General features: G+C 48.0%; 1 protein-coding gene across 4 annotated transcripts in view; it reads left to right on the top strand.

Annotated features, from left to right (window-relative positions):
* The window catches only part of ZBTB16 (zinc finger and BTB domain containing 16), a 203,219-nt gene extending 181,449 nt beyond the window's left edge, over positions 1-21,770 (top strand). For 3 of the 4 annotated variants that reach the window (XM_079954708.1, XM_079954707.1, XM_079954706.1), the window contains exons 6-7: positions 11,358-11,525; positions 14,354-21,770. In XM_079954708.1, the coding sequence (XP_079810834.1) occupies positions 11,358-11,525; positions 14,354-14,583 (398 nt within the window). In that variant the 3' untranslated portion in view covers positions 14,584-21,770. The remainder of the gene's footprint in view (positions 1-11,357; positions 11,526-14,353) is intronic. The other variant, XR_013833338.1, reaches the window with a different exon arrangement.
* The last annotated feature ends 466 nt before the right edge of the window (positions 21,771-22,236 follow it).

The following is a 22,236-nucleotide window of genomic DNA, read 5'->3' as shown; positions in this document are numbered from 1 at the left end:
CCCCCACCCACGGTTCTTAATGGGATTACAACAACCTGTGCTGCATGCGATTGGGATTTAAATTGCATCAGGAAGTGCTTTTGGAAAGCTGCCTTCGATTGGAGGAGGGCTAATGCTATTAATCCACTGACGTGTGGGCTTTCCCTTCTCCATTCCTTTAAGTGCCAAATCCTGGGGAAGGATGAAACTTCCGGCTCTGGGAAACAATTCCAGATGCAGCTGAATGTAGAGCAATGCTTTAGATATCATCCCTTTTAGAAAATGTCTCTCCTTTCCTCAAGCTGCACATTTCTCCTTGTAGTGGCTGGGACTTTGATGTGGGGCTTTAGTCAGGATGGAGTGATGGCCACTAAAACCTTTTGGAAGGAAAAGGCAAATTCATGAAGGAGCAGCAATGCTCTTGGCCAGGATAGCTGAATGGAACCTCCTTGTTCAGGGGGAGTCTACCTGTGAGTGCACCGTGGCACCTCATGTGAACTCTGTCATTTCACCACCCAACACCATCCAGTGTTGGCACGAAGTCCCATGCTCTCCTCATATGCTCATGTAGAACCTGCATTCTCAGCTTCTGGGCTGTTGATTTTATTCCCCTTCTGTGAGACGTACAGTTGCACAACGTTAAGATTGCCTCTCCGGCTCTTTCCGAGAGCTTAGCTGATGCTCGCGTCACTCGCAGGCTTTCTGCTCTGCCTCATTAATATTCCATCCTGCCCGTCCCCATTTGCTTCCAGGGCTGCATGTTTAGCATCAGCAGCTGCATTCAGTACACAGGGCCAACCGAGCTGCTGGCATTGACGGATCCCTGATTTGCTTGGCCGGCTGTATAATAAGACCCTTTGCTGCGCCAGCGAGGCGGCCTACAAGCCTCCGGATTGGCCACTCAGCTGGCTCACGAATGCAGCAGGTAACAATGGAGAGGCCGGGTCACAGGTGCAGCCAAGCGGCCAGAGGGGGCTCTAATTAGTCCCATTTGTCCTGGACTTAATGTCAACCTCATTAAGAGGCCTTGCAAAGTTAATCAACGTGCCATAAATGGGATTTTTCCTTGCTGTTATCGTTGCTGTCTGGCAGCTGGTGTGTGTGTGTGTGTGTGTGTGTGTGTGTGTGTGTGTGTGTACACAGTGTACAGTACCCCAAACGCAGCTCCAGTTTCCTCCTTCTATATGGCTCCTCAAGCAGGTGTCATTGGTGTGAGCACTTCAAGTGTGCAGATTTAAGCTCATTTAGCATGTGATTGGCTTTATAATTGAATTTGCTCATACAGGCTCCAGAATTTCAATGCTCTGCTTAGAACAGTGAGCCCTAAGTTGGTGAGAGAGATGGAGAGAGAACGCTCTCTCTCTCTTTTTAACTTAATAATAATAATAATCTCAGAAATCCTCCATAGAATACGGGGAATTGGAAGACGTGACTGCCATCTGATTGCCATCGAAGCTTGCAGGTTGCATCTTCTGAAAAAAAAACAATAATAATTTGACACAGAGAAGTGTCATCACTGTGACCTTGAGGAGGCTGTTTGTTTGCATGTGAGAATCAGAAAGCGTGGATATCAGTAGCATGAGAATCAGAAAGGGCAGCACTGAATTGGAATCCAGGATCCTTGCCGTGGCAGGAGTTTGATAGCACTCATTCTGGTGCGAAGCATTTAATAGGGATGTATCCCAATAAGCAGGGACGCAGGTGACGCTGTGGGTTAAACCACAGAGCCTAGGACTTGCCAATCAGAAGGTCGGCGGTTCAAATCCCCACGACGGGGTGAGCTCCTGTTGCTTGGTCCCAGCTTCTGCCAACCTAGCAGTTTGAAAGCACGTCCAAGTGCAAGTAGATAAATAGGTACTGCTCTGGTGGGAAGGTAAACGGTGTTTCCGTGTGCTGCTCTGATTCACCAGAAGTGGCTTAGTCATGCTAGCCACATGACCCGGAAGCTCCCTCGGCTAGTAAAGTGAGATGAGCACCACAACCCCAGAGTTGGTCATGACTGGACCTAAGGGTCAATCATGACCCTTTACCTTTATCCTAATAAGCTCTACTTAGAGTAGACTCACTGAAATCATTATACCTACGTTAGCCATGCCCTTTATATTCTGTGGGTCTCCTCTGAGTAACACAAGCATTTAATACAGCCCATAGTGTTTGTGGGGCCTCAAGCTACCTTCCACCACCATGAGGTTGGTTTATATGGTTCAGGGGCTGAGGTTGAGGTCTAGTGGCTTGCCCAAAGCAGTCAGGTGCACATTTATGCCACACTAGGCTCCAACACAGTCTTAAGGACCATTACCTTCCTTGCTTGGAGCACTTGGAAGCCCAGCACTGATACAGGACTTGTCTCCTCAGCCCCACCTCCCTCCCCAATTTGGAGATGGAGAGGGCAACACTGGGGCTAACCTTAACTTCATCCTGGGTGTTCCAAGTAATGCATAGGGCTAGGGACAAAAGCCCACCTCTTGTGGTCTCGGCAACCACCAAATTATTGTTTGGTGGCCCACAATTTTGCCTCCTAGGGTAGATGAAAGAGGGACCATGGGCTCAGTGGTAGAGCATGTAGCTTTGCATGCAGAAGGTTCCAGGTTCAGTCCCTGTTGGCATCTTCAGGTAGGGCTGGGAGAGACAGTAGAATCCTAGATCAAAGTTGGAAGTGAATCATAGAATTGTAGAGTTGGATACAACCCTGAGGATCATCTAGTCCAACCCCCTGAAATGCAAGAACATGCAACTGTCCATTATGGGGATTGAACCTGCCGCCTTGGTGTTATCAGCACCACGCTGTAACCAACTGAGTATTTGTAGAGTACAGTGGTATCTTGGGTTAAGAACTTAATTCATTCTGGAGGTCCGTTCTTAACCTGAAACTGTTCTTAACCTGAGGTACCACTTTAGCTAATGGGACCTCCCGCTGCCGCACAATTTCTGTTCTCATCCTGAAGCAAAGTTCTTAACCCGAGGTAATATTTCTAGGTTAGCAGAGTCTGTAACCTGAAGCGTATGTAACCTGAAGCATCTGTAACCCAAGGTACCACTGTACTCAGAAGAAGATAATAATAATAATAATAATAATTTATTATTTATACCCCGCCCATCTGGTTGAGTTTCCCCAGCCACTCTGGGCGGCTCCCAATCAGTGTTAAAAACAATACAGCATTACATATTAAAAACTTCCCTGAACAGGGCTGCCTTAAGATGTCTTCTGAATGTCAGGTAATTCTTTATCTCTTTGACATCTGATGGGAGGGCGTTCCACAGGTCGGGCGCCACTACCGAGAAGGCCCTCTGCCTGGTTCCCTGTAGCCTCACTTCTCGCAATGAGGGAACCGCCAGAAGGCCCTCGGCGCTGGATCTCAGTGTCCGGGCTGAACGATGGGGGTGGAGATGCTCCTTCAGGTATACAGGACCGAGGCCGTTTAGGGCTTTAAAGGTCAGCACCAACACTTTGAATCGTGCTCGGAAACGTACTGGGAGCCAGTGCAGATCTCTCAGAACCGGTGTTATGTGGTCCCGGCGGCCACTCCCAGTCACCAGTCTAGCTGCCGCATTCTGGATTAATTGCAGTTTCCGGGTCACCTTCAAAGGTAGCCCCACGTAGAGCGCGTTGCAGTAGTCCAAGCGTGAGATAACCAGAGCATGCACCACTCTGGCGAGACAGTCCGCGGGAAGGTAGGGTCTTAGCCTGCGTACCAGGTGGAGCTGGTAGACAGCTGCCCTGGACACAGAGTTAACCTGCGCCTCCATGGACAGCTGTGAGTCCAAAATGACTCCCAGGCTGCGCACCTGGTCCTTCAGGGGCACAGTTACCCCATTCAGGACCAGGGAATCCTCCACACCTGCCCGCCTCCTGTCCCCCAAAAACAGTACTTCTGTCTTGTCAGGATTCAACCTCAATCTGTTAGCCGCCATCCAACCTCCAACCGCCTCCAGGCACTCACACAGGACCTTCACCGCCTTCACTGGTTCTGATTTAAAGGAGAGGTAGAGCTGGGTGTCATCTGCATACTGATGAACACCCAGTCCAAACCCCCTGATGATCTCTCCCAGCGGCTTCATATAGATGTTAAAAAGCATGGGGGAGAGGACGGAACCCTGAGGTACCCCACAAGTGAGGGCCCAAGGGTCTGAACACTCATCCCCCACCACCACTTTCTGAACACGGCCCAGGAGGAAGGAGCGGAACCACTGTATAACAGTGCCCCCAGCTCCCAGCCCCTCTAGACGGTCCAGAAGGATGTTATGGTCGATGGTGTCAAAGGCCGCTGAGAGATCCAGCAGAACTAGGAAACAGCTCTCACCTTTGTCCCTAGCCCGCCGGAGATCATCAACCAGCGCGACCAAGGCAGTTTCAGTCCCATGGTGAGGCCTGAATCCCGATTGGAAGGGATCCAAATGGTCCGTTTCCTCCAGGCGTGCTTGGAGTTGTTCAGCAACCACCCGCTCAATCACCTTGCCCAAGAATGGAAGATTTGAGACTGGGTGATAGTTGGCCAAATTGGCCGGGTCTAAAGATGTTTTTTTAAGAAGCGGTTTAATGACCGCCTCTTTCAGCGGGTCTGGGAAGGCTCCCTCACAGAGGGAAGCATTCACCACCCCGCAAAGCCCATCGCCCAGCCCTTCCCGGCTCGCTTTTATCAGCCAGGATGGGCAAGGATCAAGAAGACAGGTGGTCGGTTTCACTCGTCCAAGCAGCCTGTCCACATCCTCGGAGGTAACAGATTGGAATTGATCCCATATAACAGGACCAGACAGAACTCTAGCACTCTCCCGCCCTGGCCCTGCTCCCACTGTGGAGTCTACTTCCTTCTGAATCTGAGCGATTTTATCTGCAAAAAACTTTGCAAAAGCATTGCAGGAGATCTTGGGGTCCCTACCAGGCCCCGGTGGTACAGGTGGTTCCGATAAACTGCGAACCACCTGAAAAAGTCTCCTGCTGCTGTTTTCTGCAGATGCAATGGAGGCGGCGAAGAAGGCCCTCTTCGCCGTCGCCATTGCCACTTGGTAGGCTCGACGTTGAGCTCTAACCCGTGTCCGGTCTGATTCAGAATGAGTTTTCCGCCACCGGCGCTCTAGCCGTCTCAACGATTGTTTCATCACCCTCAGCTCCGGGGAGAACCACGGGGCTGTCCGGGCTCCATGCAATCGGAGAGGGCGCTTCGGAGCCAGACAGTCAATAGCCCTGGTTAACTCCGCATTCCAGCGTGCCACCAGGGAATCAGCTGAAAGGCCATCAACTTGGGATAAAGCATCCCCTACCACTCTCTGGAAGCCAATTGGATCCATTAAGTGGCGGGGGCGGACCATCCGAATCGGTCCCACCTCCCTGCGGAGGGGAAGGGTTGCGGAGAAGTCCAGTTGCACCAGGAAGTGATCTGACCATGGCACTTCTTTTGTTTTGCTTTTAGTTAATGTCAGATCACCAACATCCGTAGAGGTAAACACCAAGTCTAAGGCATGTCCGTGGCTATGAGTTGGGCCAGACTTATTCAGGGACAGCCCCATGGAGGCCATGCTTTCCACGAAGTCCCGAGCTGCCCCTTGTAAGGTCGTGTCGGCATGGATGTTAAAATCCCCCAGGACAACCAAGCTAGGTGTCTCCAGGAGCATATCCGCCACGACCTGAAGCAGCTCGGGCAGAGAATCCTTGGTGCAGCGGGGAGGTCGGTACACCAGTAGGAATCCTGTACTGCCCCTATTGCCCAACTTCCAGAACATGCACTCAGAAAACTGGGTCTTCCCAATAGGACGCCTGGTGCAGACTAATGACTTCCTAAAAATCACTGCAACCCCCCTCCCCGCCCACATGACCTGGGTTGGTGTGCGTAAGAGAAACCTGGTGGGCAAGCAGCGGCAAGGACAGGCCCATCTGCCTCATCCAACCAGGTCTCTGTCACACATGCCAGGTCAAATCCTCCATCCACAATCAGGTCGTGGATGGCAGTGGTTTTATTCATCATTGACCTGGCATTGCACAGCAACACTTTCAGGTCATGTGGGTTTCCCTTGCTGATTACTGTATCCTTCCGGTCAGGACCAGACCTGGAGGCAGGGATAGTCCTCAAACAACGACTAAACCTGCCTCCTCGGTAATGACATGGTCTGGTCTTAGCATAACTCCTCCTCCTGCCCGTGATCACTGAGATCGGGTGTCCCAATACATCTCCCCCTGTGGAACCTGCCCCACCCAATCTATTGGCTGAGGCCCACTCCCAGGCAGCCATGACCCTCCCCCTTAAAAGGCAAAATACAAACTATATAATAATTTAACAGAATAATAATAATAATAAAACAAAACAGAACAAAACAAAACCAAGCAAAACAAGGAACAATAGTGCTGACTCAGTGCTTATCCCACCCCAAGCAAAAATAAAATAATGAAATAATATAATATTATAAAAAACAACAACCACCATTTAAAGTGCTGCAAATTAAAAGCGATTAAAACATTTAAAACCATTTTGTCCATTGCTGCCGGTAGCTGCTCAGGCCTCTTATGCTGTGGCAGTGAGTGCAGGCCCCGCCCCCTAGGCCGGATGGAGTTGGCAGGAGAGGGAGCGGTCCTCCCAACACTCACGCAAGCAGCAGCAGCAGCAGTCGTGTCCCGGAGGCCTCTCTCAGGCCTCTTATGCTGTGGGTGCGAGTGCAGGCCCCGCCCCCTAGGCCGGATGGAGTTGGCAGGAGAGGGAGCGGTCTTCCCAACACTCACGCAAGCAGCAGCAGCAGCAGTCGTGTCCCGGAGGCCTCTCTCAGGCCTCTTATGCTGTGGGTGCGAGTGCAGGCCCCGCCCCCTAAGCCGGATGGAGTTGGCAGGAGAGGGAGCGGTCCTCCCAACACTCACGCAAGCAGCAGCAGCAGCAGCAGCTGCTTTATAAGATGCTTATAAAAAAGACTTTATAAGATGCTTTATAAGATGCTTATAAAAAAGACTTTCTTCAGGGAAGGGCCATAGCTCAGTGGTAGAGCATGTGTCTTTGCATGCAGAAGGTCCCAGGTTCAGTCCCCAGTGTCTCCAGCTAATTCTGGGAGAGATTTCTGGCCTGAGACCCCAGAGAGCTGCTGCCAATCAGTGTAAACAATACTGAGTTAGATGGGCCCAATGGTCCAATTCAGTATGAGGCAGCTTCTTCTGTTCTTCCCTGTCTCTGGGGGCCCTTTCTGCATAGCTCGCTCCTCTCTGCAGCAGAAGGAATACAAGGTGTGCATGTTGTTAGTACACATCAGGTTGCTGCGTTTTTAAAAGAAAAGATTAACAGTATGGGGGAGTGCTGTAATTGAGGCAACGAGGGTCCTAATTGAGGGGAAAGGGGGTGGGATGATGCGAGGGGAGGGCAGAGGGCGGCAGGATGAGGGAGGAGAGGAAAGGAAGAGAGTAAAATATCATTGTAAAGAGGAAGTGGAGGCGGCAGCCTGCAAGTCTATAACAAGAAGGACAATTTATGCTCAGGCACGAGTTTGGTTTGACATGGGGATAATGAAAAAGCGTAGGTCATTGTGGATGACTTAAGCCTTCAGCAGCTGAGGAAAATGTATGAAATGCGAGCGGCATTACACGCTTGGCGGCTCTGCACATCTGCAACGGGACAAGTGAAATACAGTGGGGCCATTCTTTACCATAAACTTGTGGTCGTCGGATCCGCCAAGCCCGGAGAAGATTGTAATTACACTGACAAGACAAATCAGCGATATTTAAATATTCATGAACAAAGTCTTGGGCGATCAATCTATCTTTATTGTCCTTCCGTTCGGCTTCTGTAATAAATATATTTTTTTAAAAAACTGAAAAAAGGAAAAAAGCTAAAAGGAGCTAGAAGCCCCTCACCTTTTTTTCCTCCTTGCCTTAAGAAGCAATACTGGGGAAAGGGGGGCAGGGGAAGGGGAAGGGGCAATAGATTGGTAAAACTGATGGCAAAAATCTAGAGATTTTCAGTACTTGATGCCCTAAAATGCAAATGCTATGGGGTATGATACAATGCGAATTTTGGCCCCACAAGCCCCAGTGACACAAAGGGGTGGTGTGCAAGGGGAACTAGTTCCCTTGTGCCATTCCCCCTCGTATCACTGGGCATCTGTAGCCAAACTTACCAGTGAACCATGCCCAATGTATTCTTGTGGTGCCTAATTTGCAAGTGATTTCTTAGGCGGTGAGCTTTCCCCAGCAGAAGAGACTTGCCTCAAAACAGACCAATTGTTCCCCAAAGTCTACACACACACACACACACACAGTTCACGTTGGCTCTGGATTGTTGACCAAGATAGGAAGAGATCGACAAGCAAGAGGACATTGTCTAAGCATGCCTTGGCTGTTTCTTCAGAGAGTGCCTGTCTTTTCTTTCCAATTCATATGTGAATCGCACCAACCCACCCCTCAGTCCCTGTGCCCCAAACCAGAAGTGTCAGGAACACACATGTTTTCTTAATTGTATGCCCTTTTTCGTCATGGCCTATGGTTACAGACAATTAAAAGTCTGTTTGATTGGAACTGTATGTACATTGATAAGTACTCACTTAATTGTGGGTTAACCCACTTGATTGGCCCAGAGCACAGTGGCACATTGGAAGCAGATGGCATGAGTGAGTGTTCTTCCAAAAATAGGGGCCATCAGAGAGAGAGAGAGAGAGAGAAAGAGAAGGAAGGGAACCAGCTTCTAAAAAATACTGGGTAAGGCAAAATCTGCATAGGGAGTTGCCATCCTGAGTGAAAACCTTTCTGGAGCATCAGCCTAGGGATCCATTAGCCCATGAGTAGCAAGCATTGTGCCTCCAAAATGCTGGACCACAATTCCCATCAGCCAGAATGGCCAGGGATTATGAGAGTTGTAGTCCAACAACATCTGGAGAGAGCCACATTGGCTACCCGGGCATTGGACAGAGTCGTGTCACAAAGACCCAACCTCTTGATCAAGTTGCTGGCTCTGTCATTTCATAGATGGGGCCCTGCAGCTGAGTGGGACTGGGACTTTTCCAGGCCATCAGCAGGAAGCTGTAGCGAATCAGGTGGGAACAGATTCCCAGATCCTGGCAGATCTGTTGAAAGGAGGTGGGGGTAAATTCCATTAAAAAATCAATAAATGCTCCAGGGAATAATGATGTTTGAAATTGACATGTACAGGAGGGCAAATTTGTAGCATCCCAAGTGCATCCAGGGGGAGAGGGAGTGTTTCACCACAAGACTATACTCTCTGGAAAGGACTCCCTCGGGAGGTTGTGGACTCTCCTTCCTTGAAGATTTTTAAGCAGACATTGGATGACCATCTGTCATAGTTGCTTTAGTTGAGATTCCTGCATTGCAGGGAGTTGGACTAGATCGATGTTTCCTAAACTTGGGTCTCCAGCTGTTTTTGGACTACAGTTCCCATCATCCCTGACCACTGGTCTTGCCTAGCTAAGGATGATGGGAGTTGTAGTCCAAAACAGCTGGAGACCCAAGTTTGGGGAACACTGGACTAGATGACCCTTAGGGTCCCTTCCAACTCTACAATTCTATGATTCTTCCACTTGAGTGTCATTTAGGTCTGCTAGATCAGCCTCACCAACCTGGTGTCCTCCAGAAGCTTTTGACTACAGCTCCCAAACTGGCTGGGGGCTGGTGGGAATTGTGATCCAAAACATCTGGAGGGCACGAGGTTAGAGAAGGCTGTGCCCAGACCGTCAATACCTGCACACACACACACACACACACACATCATGTCCTCTTTTTGCACAATGAACATCACATCACCATCTTGGTCTTCTTTAATGACTCACAAGATAACACACAGTTGTCCTTCATCCCAATGATTTGTGTAGTTGGTTTCCCCGTCTTGGTGCCAAGCAAACTATGGCTCCTTTGAGAAGGACTGCCTAATATGAGTTTTCATGCAGATGTTCCTAAACCACCTCCTAGCAAGAAACAGAGAATTGTTGTAGAGGAACAGAACATGCCTCTTCTATCACCTTCCTTGGTCTCATTCTCGTTAGCAACATGCTGGGATGGGGGGTGACCTCTCCCTAATGGGGTCCCTTCCTCTCTCCAGCACAGCAGCCCTCTCCGTCAGCTGCGCCTCGCTCTACTAAGCGCTCCAAGCCCCTTTTCTGGATTTGCTTCTCAGGCTGGAAAGTTGTCTGCCTTGTTAGCACCTGCCTCTCCTGAGCCAGGATCTCAGACTTCCCAAGGGCACTGAATCCAAAGCCAAGAAAGGCTGTGACTAGATACAGCAGCCCCAGCCCCTCAGCTGAGAAGCTGCTAATTCCCACGAAGGATGGCAGACAGAAAGAGCAATGGAGCCATCACACAGCTGCCATTTTGAAATGCTAATTGAGGCACACAGACTTCCAGCCATTCAGAATCTTCTTTTGTCTCACCCCCATGTACGCTGTTCAACCTGTCATGACCCCTAGCCCTGGCCAAAAGCCAGGACTCTGACACAGAGGAAGAGAAAACAGCTGAATCCGGAAGGCCAACCGTGGAAGAATGGTTGCTCTAAGCTGGATCCTGTCATCAAGAAGCCCCCTGAGTCAGATCCCTGCTCTGCCACAACCTTTGAATGTTGGACAGGTATCTGAAGAGGGTGCTGGCTGTACACCTGTAGTCTTTTCCATGTGATGTGGCGACGGGCAGTTGCTCAGGACTCCTGATCATATGGAGCAGACTATACAAGTGTAGCCACCTCTCTCTTCAGACCTAATTGCCTAATATATGGATGTCAAGAGTGGAGTTGGAGTCTTGCTTCCCTTCCACACAGTTCACACCTAAAGGAGGCTCTTCTCTTTTTTTAATAATAATTTTTTTAATTTAGTTTTACATATTTAAGTTTACAATCATACCACAACACATCCAAAGTTACAAGATTCTCCCGAATCTCTGGTCTGTCCACCTCCCCCTCCCTGGGTTCTGTTATTAAACCTTTCCTACTGCATCTTTTTTTAAATAATCCAAGTTTTTTATAACTCCATTGTATCCATAGTTCTCTCTACATTACAAGTGTTACTGCAGTCCTGATAATGTTTTCAACTGCTTACAGTGGTCTTTAAGGTAAATTGTAATTTTTTCCCCATTCCTTATTAAAATGTTGGTCTTCCTGGTTCCAGAACTTTCCGGTCAATTTTGCCATTTCGGCATAGTCCAACAGCTTCATTTGCCATTCTTCTCTGGTAGGGACTTTATCTTCTTTCCATGAAGGAGGCTCTTCTTGACAGAGCAAGAGGTCTGCTTGGTGCTATCCAAGGTGCTGGAAGTCCAGCTCAACACTACCTGCTGGACTAAGCCAGATGTCTCTTGTATGCTATGGGCTCTAGCTGGGGTCAGGGCAAGGAATGACCCCTAGGCCCCCATTTGCTTCTATTGACTTATATCCAGCTTGTGCCTTCCCTGACTGACAGTCCCCATCTGGTTGTAGGTGACCACCCATACGAGTGCGAGTTTTGTGGCAGCTGCTTCCGGGACGAGAGCACTCTGAAGGGCCACAAGCGCATCCACACTGGAGAGAAGCCCTATGAATGCAACGGCTGTGGCAAGAAGTTCAGCCTCAAGCATCAGCTGGAGACCCACTACAGGGTCCACACAGGTAAGGAAAAGGATTCAGCCGTGGATCTCAGGCTTTCCATGCAGAAGATGCCGGTTCAGCATCTCAGGAGCTCAGGCAGCAGCAGAGCTGGAAAAGAATGTGGAGAGAGGCTGTCAGTCAGAGCAGGAAATATTGGGAGAGTAAGAGCAAGCATCTGGCAACTCCATATACAGTATGCATGGATGGTGCTGTTGCTCAGCTGTCGGGCACATGCATTGCAAGGAGGTCCTTAGCTCAATCCCTGGCATCTCCAGTGCAAAGAATTTCCAGCAACTGAGCTTTGAGTCTTTCTACCTAACAGAATTACTGCCAGATGCAACAAATAGCACTGAGCTAGGAGGATCAGAATAAGTACTGAGCTAGGTGGACCAATATAACGCTTCAAATCCACACTCTCATTGGGCTCTGCAACCTTTTCCTAATATCACCCTGCTAGCCGTTGCAAGCTATATTTAGCAAACCACTTAGAAGCTAATTTCGGCATTGAGCAGTCAATAATAATAATAATAATAATAATAATAATAATACAGAACAGCCCCAGATACATAGGAGGTGACATTCTACTGGGGATGGGGATGACGAAGAGTGACTGGTAACTCCTGACCCAAAAGTAGACTCCTGAGAGAGGTACCAGCAGCCAGCTCAGTGTTTTCTCCCTCCATCTGCACTGAACAGGTATGGGTGTCGTGGCAGGAAGGGGATGAGGAAAGCAGCAGAATGAAAGTGACCTATTGTCATTCCAAAAAGTGAGGTGTATGCACAATGCTGGCTCCCTCGCTTTTCTTGATCTGCGATTTCTGAATGGCACTCCTTGGATTCCTTTGGAAGTTGAGCAAGTGTCCTCAAGGAGAAGGTTCAAGCTTCCTGGAAAGGCAGCTCATCCATGCCACTTCTAAATGCCCCCCTCCCCCCGAATTTAACAGGGAACAGAAGCGATGTGTCACACACCCTCCCCCTGTAAGGCCTCACACATGCTCAAGATGAGCTGAGATACATGCCCTTGGCTCCAGAACCTTTGCAACTCACATGTGCTCCATAAGAGACATTCAGGGGTGCCATCAGAAGGAGGGTGAAGAAAGGAAGCTGAAAACGACTTCTCTGTGCAATCATTTGTGAAAGCTGAGTTCTAGAGCATCTGCTTTGTATGCAGAAGGTCCCAGGTTCAATCCGTTGCATCTCTAAGTAGGGTTGGGAAAGACTCTTTTGAAACCCTACAGAGCCACTGTCCATCTGAGTAGACTGAACTAGATGGTCTGATTCAATATGGCAGATTCCTATATTCCTATTTCTGCCTTCATGGTTACAGCAGAAGGCAGCCCTCTATATAGGCAGCTGTGAGGACAATTTTCCCTATTTCATCCACCTCTTCCCCATGCTTTTGTTGCTGAATGTGGGATTCCCCACTTTTTTGAATACAAGACAGAAGATTTCTTGTGTACCGTGGATCTCTCACTGCCAGCTAGCGAATTGCTGAGTGCTTCAGCAGCCCACAACTAATATAAATAGCAGGTCAATATTTAGATCACTTTTGCTGTTCATTACTTCATTATTCGCTCTGTCTGTGCACAGAGCAGGTATCAATATTGAGAAGACTGAGGCAGTTAATTACTGTGTCGAAAGGAGCCCCCTTTGGCTTTCGATCGGGGCTGCCGTGGACAGTATCGAAACATATCTCTCCGGGAAAGACCGAGTAACTCTGCTGTAAAGGTGATGGTCATCTGCATGGTAACTTGAGCCCTTTGCAAAGATGAAATAAGCCCATAGCCAGTCAACAAAATACTTGCGGGCTTGCAGTACTCTTCCCCCCCTCCTTTTTTTTTTTTTTTTTTTTGCATTTAGCCATGGCTCTCTGTGTGCTGTGATCTCACAGGAACACAGAAAAGGTTAAAAATGAGGTATTGGACACAATACAGTTCCCTAGGGAGGATCTCCGCTGCCTTTTTAAAAAGCTTCCAGTGCTTATTGCAATTCTGAAATCTCAAAAGTCTGGGCATAGCTCTTTCCCATGACTTGCAAAGAATGAATTATGCAATAACAACAATGAAATAGCTCAAATTTTATTTGACTAGGCTGAGGAATCCAACCTTGCTTTCTGAAGAATGATTAGGCTCCCCGGCACAAAATGTTGGATTTAAGTGCACTTTAAGTACAGTGTACTCAGCCTTGCTTAGACTACAACATGAGAGAGACCAGGGTTCAAATCCCCTCCCACCCATGAAACTTAGTGGGTGACGTCAGACCAGTCACTCACTCTCAAATCAGCCTACCTGACAGGGCTGTTCTGAGGATAAAATGGTGGGGAGGAAAACTATGTACCCCAACTTAAGCTCCTTGGAGCAAATGTGGAATATAAATGTAAGTAATTAAGTAAATGAATAAATACATAAATGCTGATCTTTTTAATGGTGGCTGAGGGGTTTTGTAGGATCCTTTCTTTCATTCAAAAACACATCTCTTGGATATCTGCACCCTGCAGCCTCCCTGGGTGCCCATGTTTCATTGAAAGCCCAGTGTAAACCTCCTCCCTTGGGGTTTGTTCAAATCAGGAAGCATGGGCAGCCATGGAGGCTGCAGAGCACTGGAGAAATGTTTCCTGGGAATCAAAAACACACTGCCTTTGGCCACCTTGTTCGAAACCCACCAGAGCCCCTAAGGAATTCTCAAGAGTCTTGAGGATGGGGCATAATGATGGAAACCTCTTTCACAGGGGATCAAAACCCCTTGAGAAACAGAAGGGTTGGTTTTTGGCTTAGGCGCCACCCAGAGCTGTCATTTTCTCCAAATCGGTGACTTTTCCCTTGCCCCCTGCCTTGCTTCTCTAATTGCAGGTGAGAAGCCCTTTGAGTGCAAGCTCTGCCACCAGCGGTCCCGAGACTACTCTGCCATGATCAAGCACCTCAGGACCCACAACGGAGCCTCCCCATATCAGTGCACGATCTGCCTGGAGTACTGCCCAAGTCTTTCTGCCATGCAGAAGCACATGAAAGGCCACAAGCCGGAAGAGATCCCCACCGACTGGAGGATAGAGAAGACCTATCTGTACCTTTGCTATGTCTAACAGGACAAGAGGAGGGATGGAGGGATGAATCTGGGAAGGACTGGGCAAAACCAACCACCCCCCTAAGTGGTCTCTGGCCTCCCTTCTCTCCTTTTCCCTTCTTCTTTTTCTCTCCCCAATCCCACCCCACCCCACCTGGTTCTGTTTCTGTCCAACTAGGATTTGCTGGCAACCTCCTTCCTAGCTCATGAGGGTCCTTGTTGCAATCGCAGCGGGAGTAAGAGAAGGAGGAGGGAAACTCTTTGGAGTTCCCTGGCCAAAACCCACAAGAGGCTAACAACAACAACAACAAAAAGCCCACCCCTCTCTCAGCCCAGCCCTAGCCATGTCTTCAGTTGCCTCATGCGTGTCTCTGTCTCTCCATGCTCATAAAGGGCCTTAGGAGGGGTTTGGTTTAGCCTCTTCTACTCCTTAGTGGGGCTGTTGCATTTTACCAAGGCCTCATTCATGTTGTAAACTGAAACCCAAGTCCTCACTTCTGCGTCGCTGTCCTGATTTCCCCCAAGGAACCTTGGGAACTGCAGTCTTACGAGGCCTCTGAGGATTCTCTGTTAGGTATATTGTGACCTCGTTTAGATGCAGATCCCTAGCACCCCACAATCCTTGGGGAGAAGGACACCAGTTGGGACAGGCTTCAGTTTACAGTGTCAACATTCCCTGGAAGCTGCTCTTCATCTGCTTTCCCTGTCCCATCCCTTTGGCAGGTGGCTCAACCTCCCAGTCCATTCTCTTTGGAGCAGGAGTGTTGCCAGAGGTTGAGGGGGCACCAATGAAGTGGTGTGGGATTGGAGAGGTGTGCCACAGAAGGTGCTGGGGTGAAAGTTTCAGATGGTATGTGGAGCATTGTGCCCTGCTTTCCTCAGTCTTGAGGGTCTTGCGGGGCAGAAGGGGTGGGAGTGCTGAGTGTTTGTGTCTGGCCTTAGCCAAGGGGGAGGGTAGGACCGTTCTTACTATGCTCTCCGGAGTGGGGAGTGGGTAGGGCAATGGAAGTGCTGAGATGCCTGCAAATCACATTGTCATTATTTCCCCTATAGACACCCCTCCCTGTGCTTCCATTTTGGGCCTATCGTTTGCATCATGGCTGTGCTCCTGAGGCAAAATCCAGATTTTCCCACAGAGCATGACCAAGGTCAAGTTGAGTTTACAAGAGCACACCACTCACCTGTAGACCATCCCTTCTAGGTCACAATGCTTTCTCCTGACCAAAGACCATTCTATGCATTCTTTTACATTTAATTTAATGTTTTCTTTTGAGTGGGAGTGGGAGAGGGGTTCGGGTGAGAGAAACCAGTTAGGGACAGCATAACTTTGCACATTTCTTAATATGAGTGGTCAGCCTTCTCAGAGGAGCCGGGGTGTGGGGAGGACAGTTACTTTTCAGCTCCTTTCAGAAGAGGCTGGTGGGAGACGCAATGGCTTCCAGGAACAAGCACTCTGATCTGACGATCTGACGACCCTGGAATTTGGGAGAGGGATCTGATGTACAGAGAGTTTCCCCATTTACTTCCATGAAGGGACAAGGTCCATGCACACATTCCTTTGTGAACATGGAAGCAGCCCCATCATTGAACTAAAAGATGAGACTGGCATTTGCATTATTGGTGGGCATGAGGAAGCCTAGGGCCATACCAATTCTAATACCAATTCTTAGCAATGGGGCGCTCTGCATTTGCAGAGTCTTGCCTTCCATAGCCAATTTGCTGCAATGTCCAAGGGGACTTCTTCATGGGCTTCATGGGCTCATGTGCATGAGTCACCCCTCTTAGGGCTGAATGGGCATCAAAGGCACATGCTTCCCCCAACCCACCAGTGCCAGCCTTCATACTATCTGCACAAAGGTTGGAGAGGAACTACTGGCCAAGCGAGGCAAGTGCAGTCTGCCTACAGCAACCACGGAGGCACTTTGCATTCTTACTACAGTAGGTCAACAGAGAGATAACCCATCCTCAGTGGCATAGCGTGGAGGTGCAGGGGGCCACAGGTGCAAATTTCTGAGGGGGCGCAACCAGATTCCCCCACAACAGGCTCCTTCATAGAAGCTGGAGCTGCAGGGAGACAATCCATTCCCAGGTCAGGCCTTTGGGGCTGGGGCAGTGCTGGTGCCTTCTTTACCTCTTGGCCAGCGAAGGGACGCCCAAGAGCTTCCCTCCCCTGGGCCAACCAAGAGGGAAAGAGTGGAGGGCAGTGGTGCCACCCATCAACGAGGGAGGGAGGAAGAGTAAGGCAAGAAAGCACTGACAGAGCCACGTGTATGGTCCACAAAGCCTTGCTGCAAGGGCAGGAGAGTGAGGAGACACAGCTTCGTGTTTCTCTGCCTTATCCGTGCTCCCAGGTTGGAGCTAGTTTGCAAGGAGAGACTCCCTTGATTAGATGCTGGACGGTGAAGGGACTGACCGCTGCCCAGTCCACTAGGGGAATGCAACACTTGCTTATCCTGCCCTGGGCACCGGCCACCCATGCTACCCCTACCCTTTGGTCAAGCCAAACAGTGAAAGGCACAGATTGAGCCTCTATCTCTTGTGGAATTTGGGAGGGAAATGTTGACTGCAAGCAGTGTGTGTGTGTGTGTCTTCTGGTTGGGTTCATCCCCTCCTTCCTGAAACCCCCCAGTGAGGACCCTGCCTGGAGTTACATTAGCTGCCTAGAGGGGTGGGCCAGCTGGTTGTCATCCATGGGAAGGACTTGTCCTATGAGTTGCCTGCCACCTTCTTAGAGCAGGGAGCGGGCAGCCTACAGCTTTCCAGATGTTGCTGGACTACAGCTCCCAGCATGGCCAATTGCAAAGGATGATGGGTACTGTAGTTCAGCAGTATCTGAAAGCTTGTATTGGGGTGCTGCACCCCTCCCTCTTTTTCTGACTTGCTTAGTTCTCCCGCATCTCATACCTCCTGCTACAATCAGGGCAGCGATCTTGAATTCTTCCTTGTCCCTCTTGACAAGGTGCCCTAAGTACAAGTGAGGCCCACTTCCTTCTTCTGTCCACCCCCCACCCAGGTGATGGCTTTTGAAACATGCCTGCCCTGCCAATCCTCCTGCCCAGTCCTCTGTCTCTGAAGGAGTCAAATGGGAAAGGGTTGTTGTTTATGCTTTCCTTTGTTTTTGCTTTCTTAATTTTACGTTACGTTTAATGATTTCTGCATTTAGCACATTGTACTTGAAATTACCTCAGTTTCTTGTGACCTCATGAGCTTGTTTGCATTGGCTTTTTTGTGGGGGAGGGGGGAGAGAAGTGTTTTAGGCTGATTGCTGAAAGGGCTGCATCACGGCGCCTGCAGAGAGAGTATTTGCGTGATGCGCCAAAGTGCCACAGCACAGCCACAAAAGCGCCGTGGCAGTCGGTTCCCACGTCAGCCTTATTTTTATTTTATCATGTATTATTATTACCAAAATTGGTGTTTTGTTTTAATGGCCTGCCTGATGGAAAGTGGGCCGTATTATCTTGAAAGCTACCTCTTTTAAATTGGGGAGGGGGGTGTTGGTGAGAGGGGTTTTTTTTCGCAGTAAGGGAAGCACATTTTTGCAATATTTGTGGTTTTTTGTTAAGTTTTTTTTTTCTTTTCTTTTTGCTTTGTGATGTTCATTTCAATTTTCATCTCATGCTTTATATTTTGCCAGTGTAAATTTTTATTCTGTAATTTAGCTTCATTTTATATATGGGGGAAAGAAAGTTTTAGGGGAGCCTTGCATAGATGGAAGAAAAGGGAATTTTAACGGAGTGTCTCTGTACTGCTGTCCACCCCACCCTACCCCTGCTCCTCTGATCTTGTCTCAACTGTTGGTTAAATACTGAAGGCCTTATAATGGGGTGGGGGGAGGGAAGGAGGGAGGGAGGGGGAGGAATAAGAGGAGAGAGAATATGTGTCATTGTAACAGTTGAGAGAGTTTTGACAGTTTAGTGGAAAAGTTAGCGATTTGGTAAAGGAAGAAAAACGAACAGTTAAACTTGAATATGTGAATAGCTAAGTAGAGTTTTGTTTATAATGTGAAAAAAATATGACGTCATTTAAGGCAGACCCTTTAAAGAGAAATATGCAGTAAGCGTACCAATGTCACATTTTGCCAGAGATGGCCATAAGGTTGTGTCTATGTGCTCCCGACATTATTGGGCTATTGATGGTGTTCTTGTTGTTTTCTTGATTAAAAAAAAAAAAGGTTGCTCATTTGAGGAGCCTTTGCCCTTCCGCCCCACCCGCCCACCAAGCTGAAAGTGTTGGACTGATGACATTATTTGCAGAGTGTAATATTTTTGTAACATTTGTTAGTCCCTGTGTCAGTTTTAAGCAGGATGATGTTCTCTCTCTGACCCCTCTCCTTTTGTAATGTGAACAGGAATCTGTATGCCTGCCTCTGTGTGTGTGTGTGTGTGTGTGTGTGTGTGTGTGTGTGTAAGCCCTAGTATTAAATAATAGCAGTATTGTTGTAATCTAGCATCACATAGGATGGTACTAAATCAGGGTGAAATCGCAGCTTCCTAAGCGCACTTTGGGAAACGCAATTTAACCTCCTGGTCAACCTCTGTGTGGGCCTTTCCTGCATCCAGAAATGTGGCCTTGAGGTAGGCAGGGAGGTGGCAGTGATCCTTGCAGTTTCCTATGGAGGCATCCTTACCGGAAATGCACGTTTTCACTGCAACTGCCCTTCCCTCTTCTGCAGGAAGATGCCATTTTCCTCTGAATGTTTTGGTTGTTTGCAAGGCGTCTGCTACATTATGAATGTCGATGGGAATGTGGGCAAAGTTGTTTTTGATCAGTGAACACAACACAATCCAGAAGATTGCCGGGTTATGGGGATGGGGAAGCATGTTGCTGACTTGATCTAAAAGTTAGGATCGCACAAACCAGATCTGAATTTAGAAGGGAAAGGGATTCCCCAACTTTAAAGCACCAGCAGTTTTTGCGAGGTGCTCTGCAGAGTGGCCTGACCGCTGTGTTCCATTTGCCACGCAAATAACCCCCACTTAAACTGCCATTTTTTTAGCACACTTTATGGTACTCTGGGGTACAAATGCCTTACACAATTTCCCTTCAAGCTTTGCCCACCCGCCGTATGGAAATTCACAATTCTGGCTGTCCTGCGTAACACTTTTTATTTTTTGCAAGTATATTGCTTTGGGAATAAACTTCAAAAAAAAAACAAAAAACGGAAAGCATTTTCAGATGCATTGTATAGATACATGTGCGAGTGTGCATTTTCTGCATGTCTGTGTGAGAAAGAAAAAAAATAACTTTTTTTTCTTTTGAATTATTTTTGCTGCTTTGTGGCGGAGGGAGCAAGACAGGCACTGATTTAGTACACAACTTTGGGAAGATGGCTTGTTTTATCTTTGTGCCTAGTAAAAAAAAAAGGATAGGATTTTGCTTCACATTTAAAAGAGGGGGAAATTGCTGCAATGCCTGCTCAGTTATTTGGTACCCTGGGGAAATGGGTTGGACTTTGTTGCAAAGGGGATGTCATGGTATGCTCTACCGTCCTTTATTTGAGAATTTTTTCCCTCATATGCCCCTTTCCCCCCGTTTCCAAACTCGTGGTTTCCTGTAGGTTTCAGTGCTTTAAAAAACCCTGAAGTTGCTTCTTCTTGTTCCAGAATGCCACCATCCTCAGTTGTACTAAAAGAGGCAACAATTTGTCAGCCACCTTTCCAATTAGTGTTCACTCTAATTGTCCTACAAATCTTCTGCCGCACCCACCCACCCACCCACCAGCCCCTTCCCCCTGAAAGCTTGCTCTTCTGTTGTGGTGTGAGGTTCTCTCGCTCAGTCGCCCACTATCGTAAGCTGCAGGGTTGGGACAGAGAGAGAATCCGAGGGCTCATCCATACTACCATTCAGTGTGGACAGGAAGTGCGTCATGTGCTTCCATTCCTTCTCTCTTGCCCCATATGACGTTCTTCTCCAAATTGCTGCCTTCCCACCTTCTCCCCTCCCTCGATCTGGATTTTCCCACACAACGACAAGAGATAGGTATGACAGAACGTGGACTGAGGGAGAACAAAGTGTTGGAAGTTGGTGATTTGGAGGGGAGCGTCACGTGGGCAATGGATGGAGGCAGAGGAAGCTTACTGTCCATATTCAACAAGAGTCTGGATGAGTCTCCTGATCTTGCCTGGGCCTGGAGAACTTCCTCACCCGCATTTGCTCCCCCTGCTGCCATGACATCCCTGGGCACCCTAGGGTGCCAATATCTGGGCGTGTGTCTTGGTGTTTGTTTTACATAGTGTTAAAAGTATGCATGATCTTTTGAGGCTAAGAAGCCATGCTATGTCTCCATGACGTTTTATGTTCATAAAATATATATATATATAAATATATATTATAGCACTGAGGACCAATTGTTGTCCTTCTGGACCAAGCAAATTTAAAAGCTTATTATTAATTTTTGTTGGTTTGTTTTTGTTTTTGTTTTTTTTTTGCTTGTCTCTTAACGTTGTGACAGCACAAGTGCCAGTTTGATTGCTTTGTATTAAAAAATGAATAAATAGTGTTTTTAATTGCTGTCCTGGCTCTGTCTACCTCAGCACCTCCTGTTAGCCTAACTTTAGAAGGTGCCCATTTGTTTTTGTTTTTTTTAATTGTTGTTGCTGTTGTTATGTTTCGATTTGGGGTTTCCCACCCCCAACCCTTCCTCCACTGTGTATTTTTTTTCCTCTGTACAAAATATTCTTCCATTTGTTCCTTTGCAGTGCTGCTTGTGAGTCTCGTTATGTGTTCCTCTAGAGTCACAGACGCATTTAGCTTAAAGATAACACACACACACACACACAAACACACACACACCATAAATCAGATTCCCTCCCCCACCCTGATTAAAAAGTTGTGATGTCCCCCCCACCCACTAGTTGCCGCTGTCTGCCTCTGCATCTGTCCTTCTGTGTTGGGTGCAGGTGTGGTCCTTTGTAAAATCTTCAGTGTTTCTGGCGAGGAAAAAAAAATATTAAGAAAAGGTTTAAAAAAAATTAAAGAATTTACTGCTGCAGGTTTTTTTCTCTCTCCATTTGTCACTAAGTGAAGTTTGTGCCTTCTATAGCAAAGAGAATATTTTTTACATCCTACTAACAGTAGATTTTTTTGTAGTGGACATTTTTTGTATTTTTATTTATAAGTCTCATAAGGAAAATAGCAATGTTCAGTTGTATACCTTGAATCTGCAGTTAGGAAAAAAAAACCCAATAAAGTTAATTCAGTCGTTGATACCTGTTGCCTCGGTGTTTCCTTTGGCTCCCTGCATTTTTTTTATTATTATTTTTTGCTACTGCTGGGGTGGCAGGATTGGTTACATATGATGAACTCACTTGCCTCATTCCAAATGTCCTCTCCCACCCCACCCTCTCCTGCAATGCCTTCGAATAATAGAATTGTAGAGTTGGAAGGATCCCCCCAAGAATCATCTAGTCCAACCCCTTGCAGTACAAGAATCACAACTAAAGCATCCATGATGGGTGGCCATCCCACCTCTGTTTAAAAACTTCTAATAAAGTCCACCACCCTCCAATGGAGTCCATATGAATCTACCTGGAACCTGAGATCATCTCCTGAGGTCCTCCTTCATGTGCCTCCTCCTTGAGAGGTCCGGAGGGTGGCAACATGAGAACGGGGCCTTCTCTGCGGTGGCTCCCCATCTATGGAATGCTCTCTCCAGGGAAGTTCGCCTGGCACC

This window comes from Podarcis cretensis, assembly GCF_951804945.1.
Source record: "Podarcis cretensis genome assembly, chromosome: 15".
NCBI lineage: Eukaryota > Metazoa > Chordata > Lepidosauria > Squamata > Lacertidae > Podarcis > Podarcis cretensis.
Note: the sequence above shows the minus strand (reverse complement) of the source record. Positions and strands in the feature narration are given on the sequence as shown.